General features: G+C 39.5%; 2 protein-coding genes across 2 annotated transcripts; both read right to left on the reverse strand.

Moving 5' to 3' along the window:
• Window positions 1-2,969: 2,969 nt before the first annotated feature.
• Window positions 2,970-4,797, reverse strand: LOC105750580 (C-C motif chemokine 4-like). The gene is made up of 3 exons (XM_031967575.1): window positions 4,507-4,797; window positions 3,814-3,928; window positions 2,970-3,382 (listed from the first exon to the last, which is right to left on the reverse strand). The coding sequence occupies exons 1-3, from the start codon at window positions 4,577-4,579 to the stop codon at window positions 3,295-3,297; spliced, it is 276 nt and encodes a 91-aa protein (XP_031823435.1). The 5' UTR covers window positions 4,580-4,797; the 3' UTR covers window positions 2,970-3,294.
• Window positions 4,798-9,555: 4,758 nt separating this feature from the next.
• On the reverse strand, window positions 9,556-12,104 carry LOC116423445 (C-C motif chemokine 4-like). The gene is made up of 3 exons (XM_031967576.1): window positions 11,808-12,104; window positions 10,402-10,516; window positions 9,556-9,968 (listed from the first exon to the last, which is right to left on the reverse strand). Exons 1-3 carry the CDS (start codon window positions 12,025-12,027, stop codon window positions 9,881-9,883), a joined length of 423 nt encoding a protein of 140 aa, XP_031823436.1. The 5' UTR covers window positions 12,028-12,104; the 3' UTR covers window positions 9,556-9,880.
• Between the last annotated feature and the right edge of the window lie 4,444 nt (window positions 12,105-16,548).

A 16,548-nucleotide genomic window follows, 5' to 3' on the forward strand; every position in this document is an offset into this window, starting at 1 on the left:
AGATGAAGTCAGTTTCCCCCTTTTGCTGATGAGGTGATAGATGTGAAATACCCCATGAGATAGACATTTTGACCCATGGATATCACTTTTCTTTGATTATACACATTTTCTTTTATAGGAAAACTGTTTTGAGGCAACTGACAGCAATGCAAAACTAACAGGGAAAAAAAGAAAAAGCAATAATGAAAATTGAGAGGAGAAAGAGAATTCTAGAAGGAAAGACAGGTAAGGGAAATGATTTTCTATTGTGATAAACTCAGCATATTCCTGAAAACACAAAAGTATATTCAGAAGAAGGTCACAGATTCATATATCCTTCACTTTTCTGTTCTTCATATGCAGAAATGTTTACATTTGTGTGTGTTTTATTATTCAGAATAAAAAATAATTAATTAATGAAATGTGAGAGTCATGGCAAGTTGAGAGACACTCTGACAAGAGTCTGCATATCACTTCCTTCTGGTGAGTGGATAGGATTACAGAACCTAAACTTGACTTGTTAGGTTTGGATTGTGGCTATTCTCTGGGCTCAGGGTTTCCTCTTCCTTCTGTGTCATAAGTTTATTCTTTAGTGACATACTAGCTAAATTGAGTGGCATGAGACATAAAGAGATCCAAGGGAATATAGAGATCCAATATGGGAATGTCATAGGAGTATATCCTCAAAAGACAGAATCACAAGTTCAGTGCTAAGTAAAGCTATAGAAAAAGCTTATTTAGATTTTTCACTAGAACACAGAATCTCTGGGAGATGAAGGAAAGAGAGAAGGAAAAAATCACTATACACTCCTGACCCAAGAAAGTAGAGAGGAGAATCAAGTCTGAGCTTTAGCATTCCCTCTTGTCTACAGATAGAAAGAGAACTTCTTTTTCCTTGAATTGTAGACTGAAACAAGGCTTCCACTCACATACAATTGAGCTCAGATTCTGCCTTTATGCAGAGGTGGTGTATAGTACAATGGGTAGACAGTTGAATTTGAGTTAGGGAGAGTGAGGTCAAAAATCCTACCCTTAATACTGATTAGCCTACAAAGAGACCCTGGAAAGTGAATCAATCATGCTCAGTCTATAAACACTGACCCTCCACTTTCCTAATCCTTTACATTACCAAAGTTTTCTGAGCTTGTTCCCCCTTCATGTTAAAAGCTTTGTTTCAAGCTATGAGTATAACAGACATTCAGAAATTCATGGTGTAAAATCTCCATTGACAAATAAAATTCAATTATTAAAGAAGATCAAGAAATGTACGGGTACCTTTTGGGGCTTCCCTCAGTTGTGTTCCCCCTGGGGCTATTTTGTGACCCACTCAACTTTTAGGAGGAGAAGAGGGTTAATTCCTTCTTATTCCCTGTGGTGACCATTCCAAACTAGCCTGGTAGATACAAATTATGCTATCATTCAAAGTGTAGAGCAGTATGGGAACTCAGCCTTGAATATTTCACAGCTGTATGATCATGGAAAAATCAACTAATATTTCAGAGCCTCACATTTCTCTTCCATTAAATGGAAATAAATATAGTCCTTCTCCCTATTTCACATGAGTTGTTGAGAGAAAATTCAGTTCTTTGGAGACTTCAAAATGTCCCTTTGAATGAAAGTTCTGGAATTCAGGATCAAGGATTTGGATTTCCAAATCCAAGTACATTAGAGGACAGAAAGTCTACTATTTACTCATTTTCCTTCCCAATTCCTTTCAAATCTCCCTTCAGACTTCATCTCCTCAAAAACCTCATATTGTAGACAGTGCAGGGAGAGTGATATCACTACCCATCTACCAGCACCATAACTAATCAAAATCAGCAATGAATAGTATAACACCTTTGACTCATTAGAGCACTTTATGAGTATTAAAGAATGTTCTGCTGTCCCTGTTATTTCATGTCAGACTTAGGGATCTGTTATCTTAAATTATTTTAAGGAATAACCTTGAAGATTAAATCTTGAAGGAATTGACCAAGATCACACACTTAATACTTGGCAAAGGCCAATTGGAAACCCCAAGAAAAACCTAATACATTTCAGGAACATATATATGGAATGCTGTGTAGAGTACTGGTCATGGAATCAGCCATACTCATCTTCCTAAACTCAGACACTTTCTAGCTGTGTGAGCCTGGGCAAGTCACCTAATCTGGTTTGCCTTAATCTCCTCATCTGTCCAATAAACAGGAGAAGAAAATGGCCAACGACTCCAATATCTCTGCCAAGAAAATGCCAAAGGGCTTCATAAAGAGTTAGATATAACTGAAATAACTGAGCAACAATAACAAAAAAAAATAGTTATTTACTCAAACAAGTGACCAAAAAAATCCCCACTATCATATTCTTTGTGGATGGTCACCTAGCTTCTGTTTATAAACCTACATAGGAGAGGGATCTCAAAACAGCTTAACACAGTCCATTTCACTATGGAAAGCTATCAATTTTGTTTTTCCTAATGTCAGGCCCAATTTAGATCCTAACAAATCACATCCTTTGCCTTTGTTTCTGTCCATGCGTCCTAGAGTGCACTAATCTCAATTTTTCCAATACTTAAAAGCAGAAATCATGGGTCTTCTCTTTTCCCCACTGATTGTCTCTAGTTCCTTCTAATAATCCTTTTTTGATTCTAGGCACCTGACATCTTTGATTGCCTTCCTATAGACAATGTCCAGCTACCCAAATGTTCCTCTGAAATTGTGGTTACCAAAACAGACCACAAGATTCCCTGAATGGTCTTATGAGATCAGAGCAGTAGTAGCCATATTGCTTCTCTGTTCCTGGAAGCTTACTTCACAGTAGGGATCAATCTGGGATTTGAGGAGTCAACCTGCTGACTCAAAGTAAGATGGCAGTACATTCAATTCAAAGAGCTATTCCAGAACTCTGGTTGTCCCATGATGCTCTACCAATCTTATATAAGAGCAGAACCCTTTCACCTGAACCCCTCGTCCCCAATGGACATTTAAATCACAACAAAAAGATATGGTTTTGAAAACTTTTATTCTGAAATCTTCATGCAACAAATATTCATAGAATGGAGCAGGGGATCCAAAAGTCTCTCAGGAAGAGAGGCCAGGATGATAGTAGAGGGTCCCATGGGGACCAGTTGTCTTCCAGAAATGGAACAATGGTACTAATAAATACCCAAAGTCATCACCACATAAATTAAATAAGTCTCTCAGAGAAGAACGAATTATCATAGGGCAGGTTAACTTTGGAAAGCTGAACTGTGGAGAGAATGCATCTGACTGGGGAATTCCTCAGCTTGGTCCATTTCCCACAAAGATTCCTTGTTTCAGGCCTCTGAGGTGCTCAGTTCAGCTCCAGGTCTTCCACATAGCTCTGCACCCAGTCATCAGTGGGATTGGCGCACACCTGCCGGCCCCTTTTGGTCAGGAACCTGGGGAAGGAGAGGAGGAGAGATTAGAGATCATGGAAGAAGAGGTGTTTCTTTGTTTCCTCCATGTCCAGCACTGACTGCTTCCTGCATATCTCTGCAGGGACAGAAGGGACAATCCTCATCTCTAGCAATATCTCTCAGACCCTTCTGAGTCAATCCCATTCTCTCTAGAGACTTGTCCAATGGGGAGTGTCTCAGGAAGCCTCTTATTCAAATAAAATTCTGTAAATCAGCTGATTTTCTTTTCTCTAAGTAGCTCCATGGAGATCCCAACTTTAACCAGAGACAACTTGAGAGGCTACTTTTCCTTGTCACCAGGTGTCACCTGGATGATCTGATTCATCTATTTTACCAAGTAGCCCAATGGTCCCATTTCTTCTTTCCATCCTCTCTCTATGTTCCCTACAGAATTTCAGTAGATAGATACTCACACCACAGCTGGCTGGGAACACAGGCTGCTGGTCTCATAATAGTCTGTCACAAATTTTCTCTGGATCTGTTGGCTGACATAGGAGAAGCAGCAGGAGGTGGGAGGGTCAGAGCCCACTGGGAAAAAAGGAGAGGCAGGAGATTAGTGAGGTCACATGTTTACACTTTCCCTTCCTTAGATCTTAACTCCATTCCAGGGACCCTCTCTATACTAGGCACACAGGGGATGGGTACTCTCATGTCTCCATTACCTCACTTCCCTCTAGTACCAGGTGTGATTCTCACTATGCCTGGAGCATAATCTGAAGAGTGGCTCCCATGCTCACTGTGCACATTTTGAAAAAAAACTTGTGTAGGAGCTAGAAAGGTTCTCACAGATCTGCCCAGACAATTCCTGTCTTTGGTAACAAAGCCATTTGCTAGAAACCATATGAAAATCATAATGAGGACTTAGACACAAAACTCAACTTAGTGCCCTTTTTACCCCCCTGACCTATCTTCATCTAACATTTATCAAGTAAATACTGTCAAGGGCAGGTAAATACCTTGAAGTCCAAGGCACATAAATCCTACCCTTCCCTTTCAGGACTCCTCCTTCTCAAGCTAGAATGATCCCTCTGGTTAGAGCAACGATCTATCCAGCCCATGACCTCCCCCTGGGCACAGCCACAAAGGGCAGGAGGAAGCTCACTTACTTGGTGCAGAGGATGCCAGAGAGCTGAAGGCCATGATCATGAGGATGGAGAGAGCAGCCACAGAGACCTTCATGATCCTGAGAGGAGTGAGGAGCTGGTGGATCAGGGCACAGGTTGAGAGATTCTGGAGATCTGTGCTTCTGGCTCATGCTTGAACCCTCTTTTTATAGGGGCATCTGGGGGATCCCAGAAAAAAGAATAGAACAGAAACGGAAATTCCGGTGGAGAAGTGATATTGTGGTAGGAGATGGAAAGTAAAACTGAGCCACTGTGAGGAAAATAGGAGGGGGGGATGAAAAGGGAAGATGTCTGCATGTGGTGGGTAGCAAGGGTGCTAAGGGGGAAGTGGTGAACTTGTGAGAGCTGCAGAAGCAGATGAAACCTATGCAAAAACAAATAAGAAAGAGATGTTTGCTGACCAAGAATATGAAAGAATATTCAATCTGATCTTCATGCTGTTTTGATATCAAAACTGCCTAGATTTTACCATTGTAGATTTAGAGTTAGAAGGATAATTCTGATTCAAAACTCTTATGTTCCAGAAAAAAATAAGGGGAAAAAAAACAAGAGCAACAAAAACTCTTGTCCAAGATCACACTAACAGAAACAGATATTGAATATCTTTCCAGATCTGCTGACTCCATGTCTTTGTATTGACAAATAATGCTCCATATGAAGAAACCTACATTAGTCCTTCAAGAGCACTCAGGGAGAATTCTTGTGGAAATGATGATCACAAGCCAGTCAATGAAATGAGGATTCCATCCCTCTGTCTGCTTTGTTGTGTCAGTTCAGCAATTTAATGATATACATTTTATATCATTTAAAGGATACAAAAGATCATGACAGTGATTATCTCAGATCATCTTCATGTAACCTTATAAATAGGAAGAAATGATATTCTTATGTCTCATCTATTTAGGAGACTTGCCCTAAAGTGGACAGAAGATTGAAGTCAAGAACACCTGAGTCCTGATCCCATGACACTTATTAGCTCTGTGACCTTTCACTTCATATTGTCTCCAGTCCAAATTTTAATCAGGTCACTTGTAGACTAGTTGCTCTATAATTATCATTGGCTTTTCAACGATGGCTTGTCCAAATTGTAATAACCAGGAAGTGAAATGTTCAGAACTCAACCTTAGGACTTCTGATTTCAGGCAAGGTTTGAGAAAATTAAACAGTGTGCTGTCAGTGGAGAAGAGGCAATATGAGAATAAATCTCTGGGGAGGTAGGTACATGTGAAACAAAGACTAGAATTATGGGGTAATTTTAAGTACATGCTGATCATTAAGTATGAACAGTGGTTGTTTCATCCAATAAAAAATAGAATTCATGTTAAAAGAGAAAAAATGTGTGAGGGGAAGATGGAGATGGCAGTGGATATAATGGTACACTTTAATGTGTTCAGAAGTGGTAGGGTGGGACAGGCAGCTCTTTCAATTGTCCTGAAATTTAAAATGCAACTTTCCCATCCTGAACTGGAGTCAGAATATCTAAGACCAGAAACAGGACCTGCCTCTCACTATTGACATCCCCAAATGGAACAAACCCCCTTTTCTGGGTCCTAGTGTTTTTTCTTCCATAAGGAAGGTATTGACCAAGACAACTAACAGTCCTTCAAGTCCTAAGTCTATACTCCTAAGACCCAGGCAGCTGTGATATCCAAGTTGTATGAACATCAAATCAAAAGCCACCCTCACTCTCCTTCCTAACTGGTTTTGCACTTGCTTCATCATTCTCTGCTGCTATCTCTATTTTGTTACTTCCCCCATAGCGCCCTTGTCACACCACCACACACACAATTCTCCTCTCTCTGTCCGCTCCACTCTATCTCCCAGGAGGAAACTACACTGAGGAGCCAACCTCAGCCCTTGCACAGCCTTCCATTTTCTGGACTCATTTTTTCAGTTTCCAACTTCTAGTTTCTTGTCTATGATGTAACAAATTGGTCTAAGCTCAGTTTCTCTCTATCTGCTTTCCAGACCCAACTGCCTGATTTCTTAGGGTTTGCTAAACATCCTGCATCCATCCTCACTTGCTTCATTTCTGAATGTAGTAACCAGAATCTGGAGAAGAACTAGCAAATGAGTGAAATGTTTTCAATGAGAACAAATTCAAATGACGCTCTTCCTGCAATAAGCAATCTTTCCAGCAGAAGGCTAAAGATGAAGGGTGTTTCCCCCTTTTGCTGATGAGGTGATAAATGTGAAATACCCCTTGAGATAGACATTTTGACCCATGGATATCACTTTTCTTTGATTATACACATTCTCTTTTATAGGAAGACTGCTTTGAGGCAACTGACAGCAATGCAAAACTAACAGGGAAAAAAAGATAGAGCAATAATGAAAATTGAGAGGAGAAAGGGAATTCTAGAAGAAAAGACAGGTAAGGAAAATGATTTTCTGTTGTGATAAATTCAACATATTCCTGAAAACACAAGAGTATATTCAGAAGAAGGTCACAGATTCATATATCCTTCACTTTTCTCTTCTTCATATGTAGAAATGTTTACATTTGTGGATATTTTATTATTCAGAATAAAAAATAATTATTTAATGAAATGTGAGAGTCATGGCAAGTTGAGAGACACTCTGACAAGAGTCTGCATTTCACTTTCTTCTGGTGAGTGGATGGGGTTACAGAACCCAACCCTGAATTGTTAGGTTTGAACTGTGGCTATTCTCTGGATTTAGGGCTTCCTCTTCCTGTGCTGAGAGCCATAAGTTACTCTCTCTTTGTTCCTTAGTGACCTACTACCTAAATGGAGATCCAATAGATCCAATAGCGAGGTCCTAGAGAATATAGAGATCCAGTATGAGAATGACACAAGAGTATGTCATCAAAAGACAGAATCACAAATTTAGTGCTACAGTAAAGCTATAGAAAAGGTTTATTTAGATTTTCACTAGAACACAGGAGCTCTGGGAGAAAAAGGAAAGGGAGAATGAAATAAGGTATCACTACACACTCCTGATCCAAGAAAGAAGAGAGAAGAGAAATCAAGTCTGAGCTTTAGCATTTCCTCTTGTCTACAGATAGAAAAAGGACTTCTTTTTCCTTGAACTTTAGATTGAAACAAGGCTCCCACTCACATACAATTGAGCTCAGATTCTGTCTTTGTGCAGAGGTGGTGTAGTACAATGGATAGAACATTGAATTTGAGTCAGACAGAGTGAGGTCAAAATCCTGCCCCTGATAATGACTAGCCTACAAAGTGACCCTGGAAAGTGAGCCAATCATGCTCAGTCTATAGACTGACCCTCCACTTTCCTAATCCTTTACATTTCCAATGTTTTGCTGACTCACTCCCTTCACATTAAAAGGTTTGTTTCAAGCTTTGAGTGTAACAGACATTTAGAAATTCATGGTGTAAAATCTCCATTGACAGAAATAAAATTTAATTATTAAAGGAGATCAAGAAATGTACAGGTACCTCTTTGGGCTTCCCTCACTTGGGTTTTTTCCCCCGGGGCTATTTTGTGACCCATTCAACTTTTAGGAGGAGAACAGGATTGATTTCCTCTTATTCCCTATGGTGACCATTCCAAACTAGCCCGGTAGATACAAATTATGCTATTATTCAAAGTGTAGAGCAGTGTGGGAACTCAGCCTTGGATATTTCACAGCTGTATAAAACAGCTTCTCCCTATTTCACATGGGCTGTTAAGAGAAAAATTAGTTTTTTGGAGACTTTGAATGCCCTTTGAATGAAAGTTCTGGACTGCAGGATCAAGGATTTGGAGCTGTAAGAACTTTAGAGGGTAGGACGTCTACTATGAAGGCATTTTCCTTCCCAATTCCTTTCAAATATCCCTTGAGACTTTATCTTCCCCAAAACCTTATATTATAGACAGTACAGAGAGAATGGTAACACTCTCCCCCTGTCACCACCAATAATCAATATAAATCAGCAAAGAATAGTACACAACCTTAGGCTCAATAGAGAGCTTTATGAGTATTAAAGGATGTTTTGCTGCCCCTGTTACCTCATGTCAGACTTAGGGATCTGTTGTCTTAAATTATTTTAAAGAATAACCTTGAAGATTAAATCTTGAAGGAATTGGCCAAGATCACACACTTACTACTTGACAAAGGCCATTTGGGAAGTGAATGCATTTCAGAATGGAATACTGTATACAATGCTGGTCATGGAATCAACCAGATTCATCTACCTAAGTTCAAATTTGGCTTCAAACACTTTCTATCTGTGTGAGCCTGGGAAAATCACCTAATCTGGTTTGCCTCAGTCTCCTCATCTGTCCAATAAACAGGAGCAGGAAATGGCAAATGATTCCAGTATCTCTGCCAAGAAAATGCCAAAGGGATCCACAAAGAGTTAGATATAATTGAAATGACTGACCAATAATAACAAAACAGTCATCTACTCGAAAAGGTGACTGAAAAAAATCCCCACTATCACATTCTTTGTGGATGGTCACGTAGGTTCTGTTTACAAACCCACATGGGAGAGGCATCTCACAACAGCTTAACATGGTCCATTTCACTATGAACAGCTATCAGTGTTAAGAAGTCATACCCAATTTAGATCCTAACAAATCCTACTTTATGCCCTTTTTTTCTATTTTTCAGCTCTAGAGAGAATTCATCTCAACTTTTCTAGTACTTGAAAACTTCCCATATCTGAAAACAGAAATCATGGCTCTTCTCTTTCCCCCCTGACTGACCCTAGTTCCTTCTTATGATCCTTTTATGATTCTAGGCACCTGACATCCTTGATTGCTTCCTATAGCCAATGCCCAGCTATCTAATGTTCCTTTGAAACTGTGGTTACCAAAACAGAACACAAGACTCCCTGAGTGGTCTTATGAGATCAGAGCAATGGGCATATTGCCTCTCTGTTACTGAAAGTTTACTTCACAGTAGGGATGAATCTCGGATTTGGGGAGTCAGCCTGCTGACTCAAAGTAAGATGGCAGTACATTCAACTCACAGAGCTATTACAGAACTCTGGTTGTCCAAGATCAGAACCCCTTCACCCTCATCCCCAATGGACATTTCAATCACAGCAAAAAGATATGGTTTTGAAAACTTTTATTCTGAAATCTTCATGCAACAAATATTCATAGAATGGAGCAGGGGATCCAAAAGTCTCTCAGGAAGAGAGGCCAGGATGATAGTAGAGGGTCCCATGGGGACCAGTTGTCTTCCAGAAATGGAACAATAGTACTAATAAATACCCAAAGTCATCACCACATAAATTAAATAAAGTCTCTCAGAGAAGAATGAATTATCATAGGGCAGGTTAACTCTGGAAGGCTGAACTGTGGAGAGAATGCATCTGACTGGGGAAATCCTCAGCTTGGTCCATTTCCCACAAAGATTCCTTGTTTCAGGCCTCTGAGGTGCTCAGTTCAGCTCCAGGTCTTCCACATAGCTCTGCACCCAGGCATCAGTGGGATTGGCACACACCTGCCAGCCCCTTTTGGTCAGGAACCTAGGGAGGGAGAGAAAGAGACATTAGAGATCATGGAAGAAGAGGTGTTTCTTTCTGTTCCCTCCATGTCCAGCACTGATCGCTTCCTGCACATCTCTGCAGGGACAGAAGGAAAATTCTCACCTCTAGCAATATCTCTCAGACCCTTCTGAGTCAATCCCATTCTCTCTAGAGACTTGTCCAATGGGGAGTCTCTCAGGAAGCCCCTTGTTGAAATAAAATTCCTGTGGCATCAGGTGAAGCTTCCCTTTGGATAGTAGCTCCATGGACAGCCTAACCTTTGTCAGAGACACTTATGGGACTTCTTTTCCTTGTCACCAGGTGTCACCTGGGTGACCTGATTCATCTCTTTGACCAAGTAGCCCAATGATCCCATTTCTTCTTTCCACCCTCTCCCTATATCCCCTTGAGATTTCAGTAGATAGATACTCACACCACAGCTGGCTGGGAACACAGGGTGCTGGTCTCATAATAGCCTATCACATTTTTTCTCTGGATTTGTCGACTAACATAGAAGAAGCAGCTGGAGGTGGGAGGGTCAGAGCCCACTGGAAAGAAAAGAAGGGAGGCATAAGATTAGTAAGATCATATTTTCACACCTTTCCTTCATTAGCTGCTGATTCCATCCCAGGGACACTCCCTGTATTGGGCACAGAGGGGATGGTACTCTCATGTCTCCCTTACCCCACTTCCCTCCAGTACCAAGAGTTATTTTCACTATGCCTGGAGGAGAATCAGAAGAGCTGCTCCCATGCTCACTGTGTATATTTTGAAAAAAACAAGTTCTGTGGGAGCTAGAAAGGATCTCATAGATCTGCCCAGACAATTTCTGCCTTTGGCAAGAAAGCCACTTTCTTTTCTTTTTTTAATAAACCTTTTTATTTTCAAAATATGTGCACAGATAATTTGACAACATTGACCCTAGCATAGCCTTTTGTTTCAGATTTTCTCTTCCTTCCACCAAACCCCTCCCATAAATAACAAACAATCCAGTATATGTTACACATGTTAAAATATATGTTAAATCCAATATGCATAAACATGTTTATACAATTCTCTTGCTGCACAAGAAAAATGAGATCAAAAAAAGCAAAAGAAAAAAAGTAAATGAGTAAGAAAACAAAAGGCAAGTGAACAACAACAAAAAGAGTGAGAATGTTATGTTGTGATCCACACTCAGTTCCCACAACCCTCTCTCTGGGTGTAGATGGCTCTCTTCATCACGAAATTATTGGAACTAGCCTCAATCATCTCATTGTTGAGAAGAGTCACATTCATCAGAAATGATCATCATATAATATTGTTATTGCCATGTAATCTCCTGGTTCTGCTCACTTCACTTAGCATCAGTTCATGTAAGTCTCTCCAGGCCTCTCTAAAATTATCCTGTTGATTGTTTCTTACAGAACAATAATGTTCCACCACATTCATACACCATAACTTATTCAGCCATTCTCCAATTGATGGGCATCCACTCAGTTTCCAGTTCCTTGCCACTATGAAAAGGGCTGCCACAAACATTTTTGTTCATGTGGGTGCCAAGAAAGCCACTTTCTACAAACCATATGAGTAATTAGTGACAGAGACACAATGAGAACTTAGTCAAGACACAGAACTCAATCTAGTGCCCTTTTGCCCCTTGTTTTATCTCCATCTAACATTTATCAAGCAAATACTTTCAAGGACATGTTAATACCTTCAAGTCTAAGGCATCTAAATCCTACCCTTCCCTTTCAGGTCTCCTCCTTCTCAAGTTAGGATGATCCCTGTGGTTAGAGCAAGGATCTATCCAGTCCATGACCTCATCCTGGGCACAGAGGCAAGAGGAAGCTCACTTACTTGGTGCACAGGATATCAGACAGCTGAAGGCCATGACCATGAGGATGGAGAGGGCAGCCACAGAGACCTTCATGATCCCAAGAGGACAAGGGAGCTGAAAGAGCAGAGTACAAGCTGAGAGCCTCTGGAGAATCTCCGTATCTCTTTTTATAGGAGTTTCTGGGCATACCCAGAGAGTAAGAAGGAACAGGAGTGGCAATTCCAGGGGAGCTGATGTCATTGTTGGAGTAAGAAATCAAAACTTAGCCTAGGAAATATAAAGCTGCTGCCAGGGAATAAACTTCTGTTCCCCAGTTTCAACATGAGGGAAAGGGGAGAGAGGATAGAGAGAAGAGAAATGAATATGTGGTAAAGTGGTGTGTGTGCTAAGGGGGAAGTGGTGAACTTGAATTAGTAACCAAAAAAAAGATGAAAACACATGCAAAACTAAACTGGAAGGACAGTTCTGTGACCACTATTGACCCTACAAAGGAATATTCAATATGATCTTCAAACTGCTTTGATATCACAACTGCTGAGTTCTTAGCATTACAGATTTAGAACCATCTTAAATGGTCTAGTTCAATACTCGCAGATTCTAGATAAAGAATTGTGGCCCAGAAGGAAGTAACTTGCACAAGATCACACTGGTAGTCAGAAAAAATACTTGATATATTGTTTCCACATCTGTTAACGTCATACTCACTTTATACTTTATATAAGAGCATGTCCATTTATATGCATGTACATATATACACAGATACATGTGTATCTATCTTATGTGAAGAATGGTCTATACCAAGGAAACCTCTATGGTTCTTTAAAAGCACTCACGGATAATTTTTGCACAAATGGTATCCATAAAAAACCTGGTCTTAGTTTATCCCTTTGATCTTCTGAGTTCAGGCAGGATTTGACAGAATTCTGGGGCACAACCTCATGAGACCCTCTGAGGAGGAGTGCAGGTTTGAAACAATGATTAGAATTGTGAAACACTTGTTAGTACACAACCTTTACATCCTTTTTCATCCAAAGGAAATGAATTTTATATTAAAGAAGATAAAGCAATATGTGGAGGGAAGATAGAGATGGGTGTGAATACAATGTTACTATATTATATGTTATAATATACTATGTTATAGGCATCTCAAACTATCCTGAAATTTGAGACATACCTTTTCAACCCAGGTCTAAAGTCTGCACATCTGCAACAGGTAAAGGATCTGCTTCTGACTATTGTTATGACCTTGAACAAGTCAATTCTCTCTGAGCCACATTTTCTATAGTTCTAAAATTATGACATTGAACTAGACAACTAAGGATGGATCTAACTTTTAACCTGTACTCCTAAGATCTAAGCAATTATCCTATCAAAATAGTATGAAGAGTATATCAAATGCTCCTTCAAATCAATGATCAACATAGCTTTGTAGTTTAGTTTTCCATTTGCTTTATCTGTTTCTTCTGTGATCTCAAGTTCATCACTTCCCTCTCAGAACCCTTGTCATCTTACTACATACACATTTCTCTTCTCTCTCTCTCTCCACCCTCCTCTTTTCTTCATGATGAAATTTTATTGGGGAAGAGAACCTAGCCTTGTCACCAGCCTTACATTTCCTGAGTTCATTTTTCAGTTTCCAGCTCCTACCATGACATACGGAGGTTCCTGTAGTATTGTTGTATGAGATGTTGGCTTAAGCTTGATTTTTGTCTGCCTGTTTTTCCAGTACATTTGGTCAACTATAGAATGTTACTCCAAGTGGATGATTTCCTTGGATTTGCCAAATACCTACTGTTATAATGATGTTTCCATTTCAGAATGAAGATAGTAGATCCAAAAGGGGGAAAAAAACCTGATGCAATGACTGAAGTATTGTAGATGAAAATAAGTTTGAGTGACCTGAGAATGGTGATCACTGCAATGACAAATCATTCTGTCAGAAAACTGGGTACTAAGTATGTTTTTCCTCTTTGCGCATTTAAGTGATAGACAAAAAGTGTCAAATTTTCAACTCTGGGAAATTTTGTTTTGTTTTATTCTATCCAGTTTGTCATGTAGGGGGACTTCTTTGGGGCAATTGATAAAAGGTGGTGAATAGTGATAGTAATACAAAAAGCAAAAAAAAAGGGGGGGGGAAAGAGTCAGGAAAAAAAGAGAAGGGAAGGGAAGCATCTCAAGAGAAAATTAGTGGGGGAGAGGAGGGGAAAGACACAAAAGAATGGAAAGAATTCCAGAAAACAACAAAAAAAATTGGAATTTTCTTATCATTGTGACAAATTTAATATATGCCTTTAAAAGAAAAACTATTCACAGGTGCATATAGTCTCCTTTTTCTTGTTCTTTGTATATTAAAATGATCTTAGTTGTTGATATATTAATGTTCATAATAAAAAAGAAAAAATTATAATGTGTGAAGGTCAGAACATTTTTTTCCATACAAAAGAAATTGGGAGACACTGTGTGATAAGTTTGGAAACCACTCTTTTATGGCCAGTGGTTGGGTTCCCAGAAGACAGCCTTGTGTTCTTATGGGTTTGCCCATATCTCTTTTCTATAACCAGGACTTCCACTCTCTCCTGAGAGTCATCTTTTTCCCTCACTCATTCTCAGTGTCCCGATGCTTCAGCTGAGATAAACATGGAATATAAAAAGATCTAAAGGAATATAGGGACCCAATGTAGACAGAAGCCACGCAAAAAATGTCCCCCCAAAGATAGAGAATTAAACCCTAAAGTAAACCTACAAAAACATCTAAGTCAAACCTGTCCTAGAAAAAACAATAGTGTTACCCAAGTCCTGGGAGAAGGAGGGAAAAGAGAAGGAAAAGAGAGGCCCACTACATTCTCTTGATCTGAGAAGGAAAAGGGAAGAGAAAACCAGACAGGTCTAGAATTCTCCCTTAATAGTAAGAAGGAAAAAAAGAATTCTCCTTATCTCTTGAGTTTCAATTAGAAATGGGAATTTCACTCCCAGGAAAAGTCAGACCAGATTTTGTGGATTTTGTGCTCTTTCTTTCCCTCTTCTTCCCTCTAAGTAGGCAAGGCTTTCATCATCTCTCACTTAAACTCTTTAAATAGCTTTCTAGTTAGTCCTTTGTCCCTTCCAGGCTCTCATCTCCTCAATCCATTCTCCACAGTTATTGATAATTTTTTTATGTTTCCCCCATGTACAACACTTATAAATTCCTGTAGACTTCTGGAAGAATTTAAAGAACAATCCAGACCTTTTGCACCATTCCTCTAGTTATTTTGAGTCAATCATTTCCTTTTTAGGTAAATTGATAATCCTCAAGCTTATGTCTGACCACACCACCTACCTCCTCAGGAAGCTCCAGTGTTTCCTGTCCTGTTCTATATTTCTTTTTTGCTATGCTGCTTTTTACAAGAAGTCATTCCCGATTCTCCCAGTAATTAGTGTTTCTCCCCAACCTCTGTAATTACTTTGAATTGATTTTGTAAATAGATTTTAAAATTTTCTTCTCTGGCTCTATGGAGTTTCCTTCCATTGTACTATATTCCACTAGACTACAAAGACCTTCTGGGTAGAGATATTTTCATTTTTTGCCTCTGGGACCTTACCACTCAGAACAATGCTTAATTATAAATGGGAGCACTGCGCTGTGCTGTGCTGTACTGTGCTGGCCATACTCATTGACCTCAGGCAACTTTCTTCTAAAGTTGCTTAAGAAACTACACACTAAGCACCCAAACTTGGAGTTATCATCTTTGGCCCCATAGAAGAGTTGAAAAAACAAAGCACCAACACTCTCCATTTGTGGAGATGATGTTTTTGAGGTGTAAAACATCACATAAACTGCCAGACAAAATTGGTGTGTTGTTTAGTTTTGCTGCACTTTCTCCCCTTATTTTTAATATCATTATTGCAAGGAATAACTCACTGAATAAGAAATATTCAGAAATAAGTGATGCTTTAAAATGTGTTAACAAAAATTAAATTATGAAAGGAGAACAAGACACGTGCAAATGAATCTTTTGAACTTCTCCATTTTTTCTGTCACAGTCAAGGGCCTCTCGTGTTCTCAGAGATACAAAGAGATTCTATCTATCATTCTGTAGTAACTATTCCAACCCAGCCTGGTGGAATAGATGGCATGGTGGTTTTGAAATCATAGAATAGTATAGACACTGCCTTGGATACTTCCTTACTGTATGTACACAGGAAAATCAGTTAATTTTTCATAGTCTCTCTCTTTTTTTCTTTTTGCAAGACAACTGAGCTTAAATGACTTTCCCAGGGTCACACAGAAAATAAGGATTAAGTGTCTGAAGCTGGATTTGAACTCAAGTTCTCCTGATTTCAGGCCCAGTGTTCTATCTACTGTATCATCTAGCTGCCCCAATCTCTCATAATTTCAGCTTTCTCATCCTTCAAATGGGAATAATAATACTCCCACTATCTATTTCAAATGGTTGTTGAGAGAAAAGTCCTTTGGAGATTTCAAATCCCCTTAAGAATGGAAGTTCTGAACCAGAGGGTCAAAGTTGTGGAACTATAAGAAATCTTTGCATGAAGCCCACTAAGAACTTCCTTCCCAATTCCCCTTTCAAAACTCCCTTGGGATTTCATCTTCCCAATAAGGCTGTGGTACAAGCAGTGTGGGGAGAGTGGTAACAATGCCCATCCATAAACACCACTAATAGAAAGCAACAATGAATAATAAACAGCCTTTGCTTCCCTAAAGCTCTCTACAATTTAAAAAACATGTTCTGTTGCCCCTATTGCTTTGTATCAGCCTCAAAA

This window comes from Sarcophilus harrisii, chromosome 4 (genome assembly GCF_902635505.1).
Source record: "Sarcophilus harrisii chromosome 4, mSarHar1.11, whole genome shotgun sequence".
NCBI lineage: Eukaryota > Metazoa > Chordata > Mammalia > Dasyuromorphia > Dasyuridae > Sarcophilus > Sarcophilus harrisii.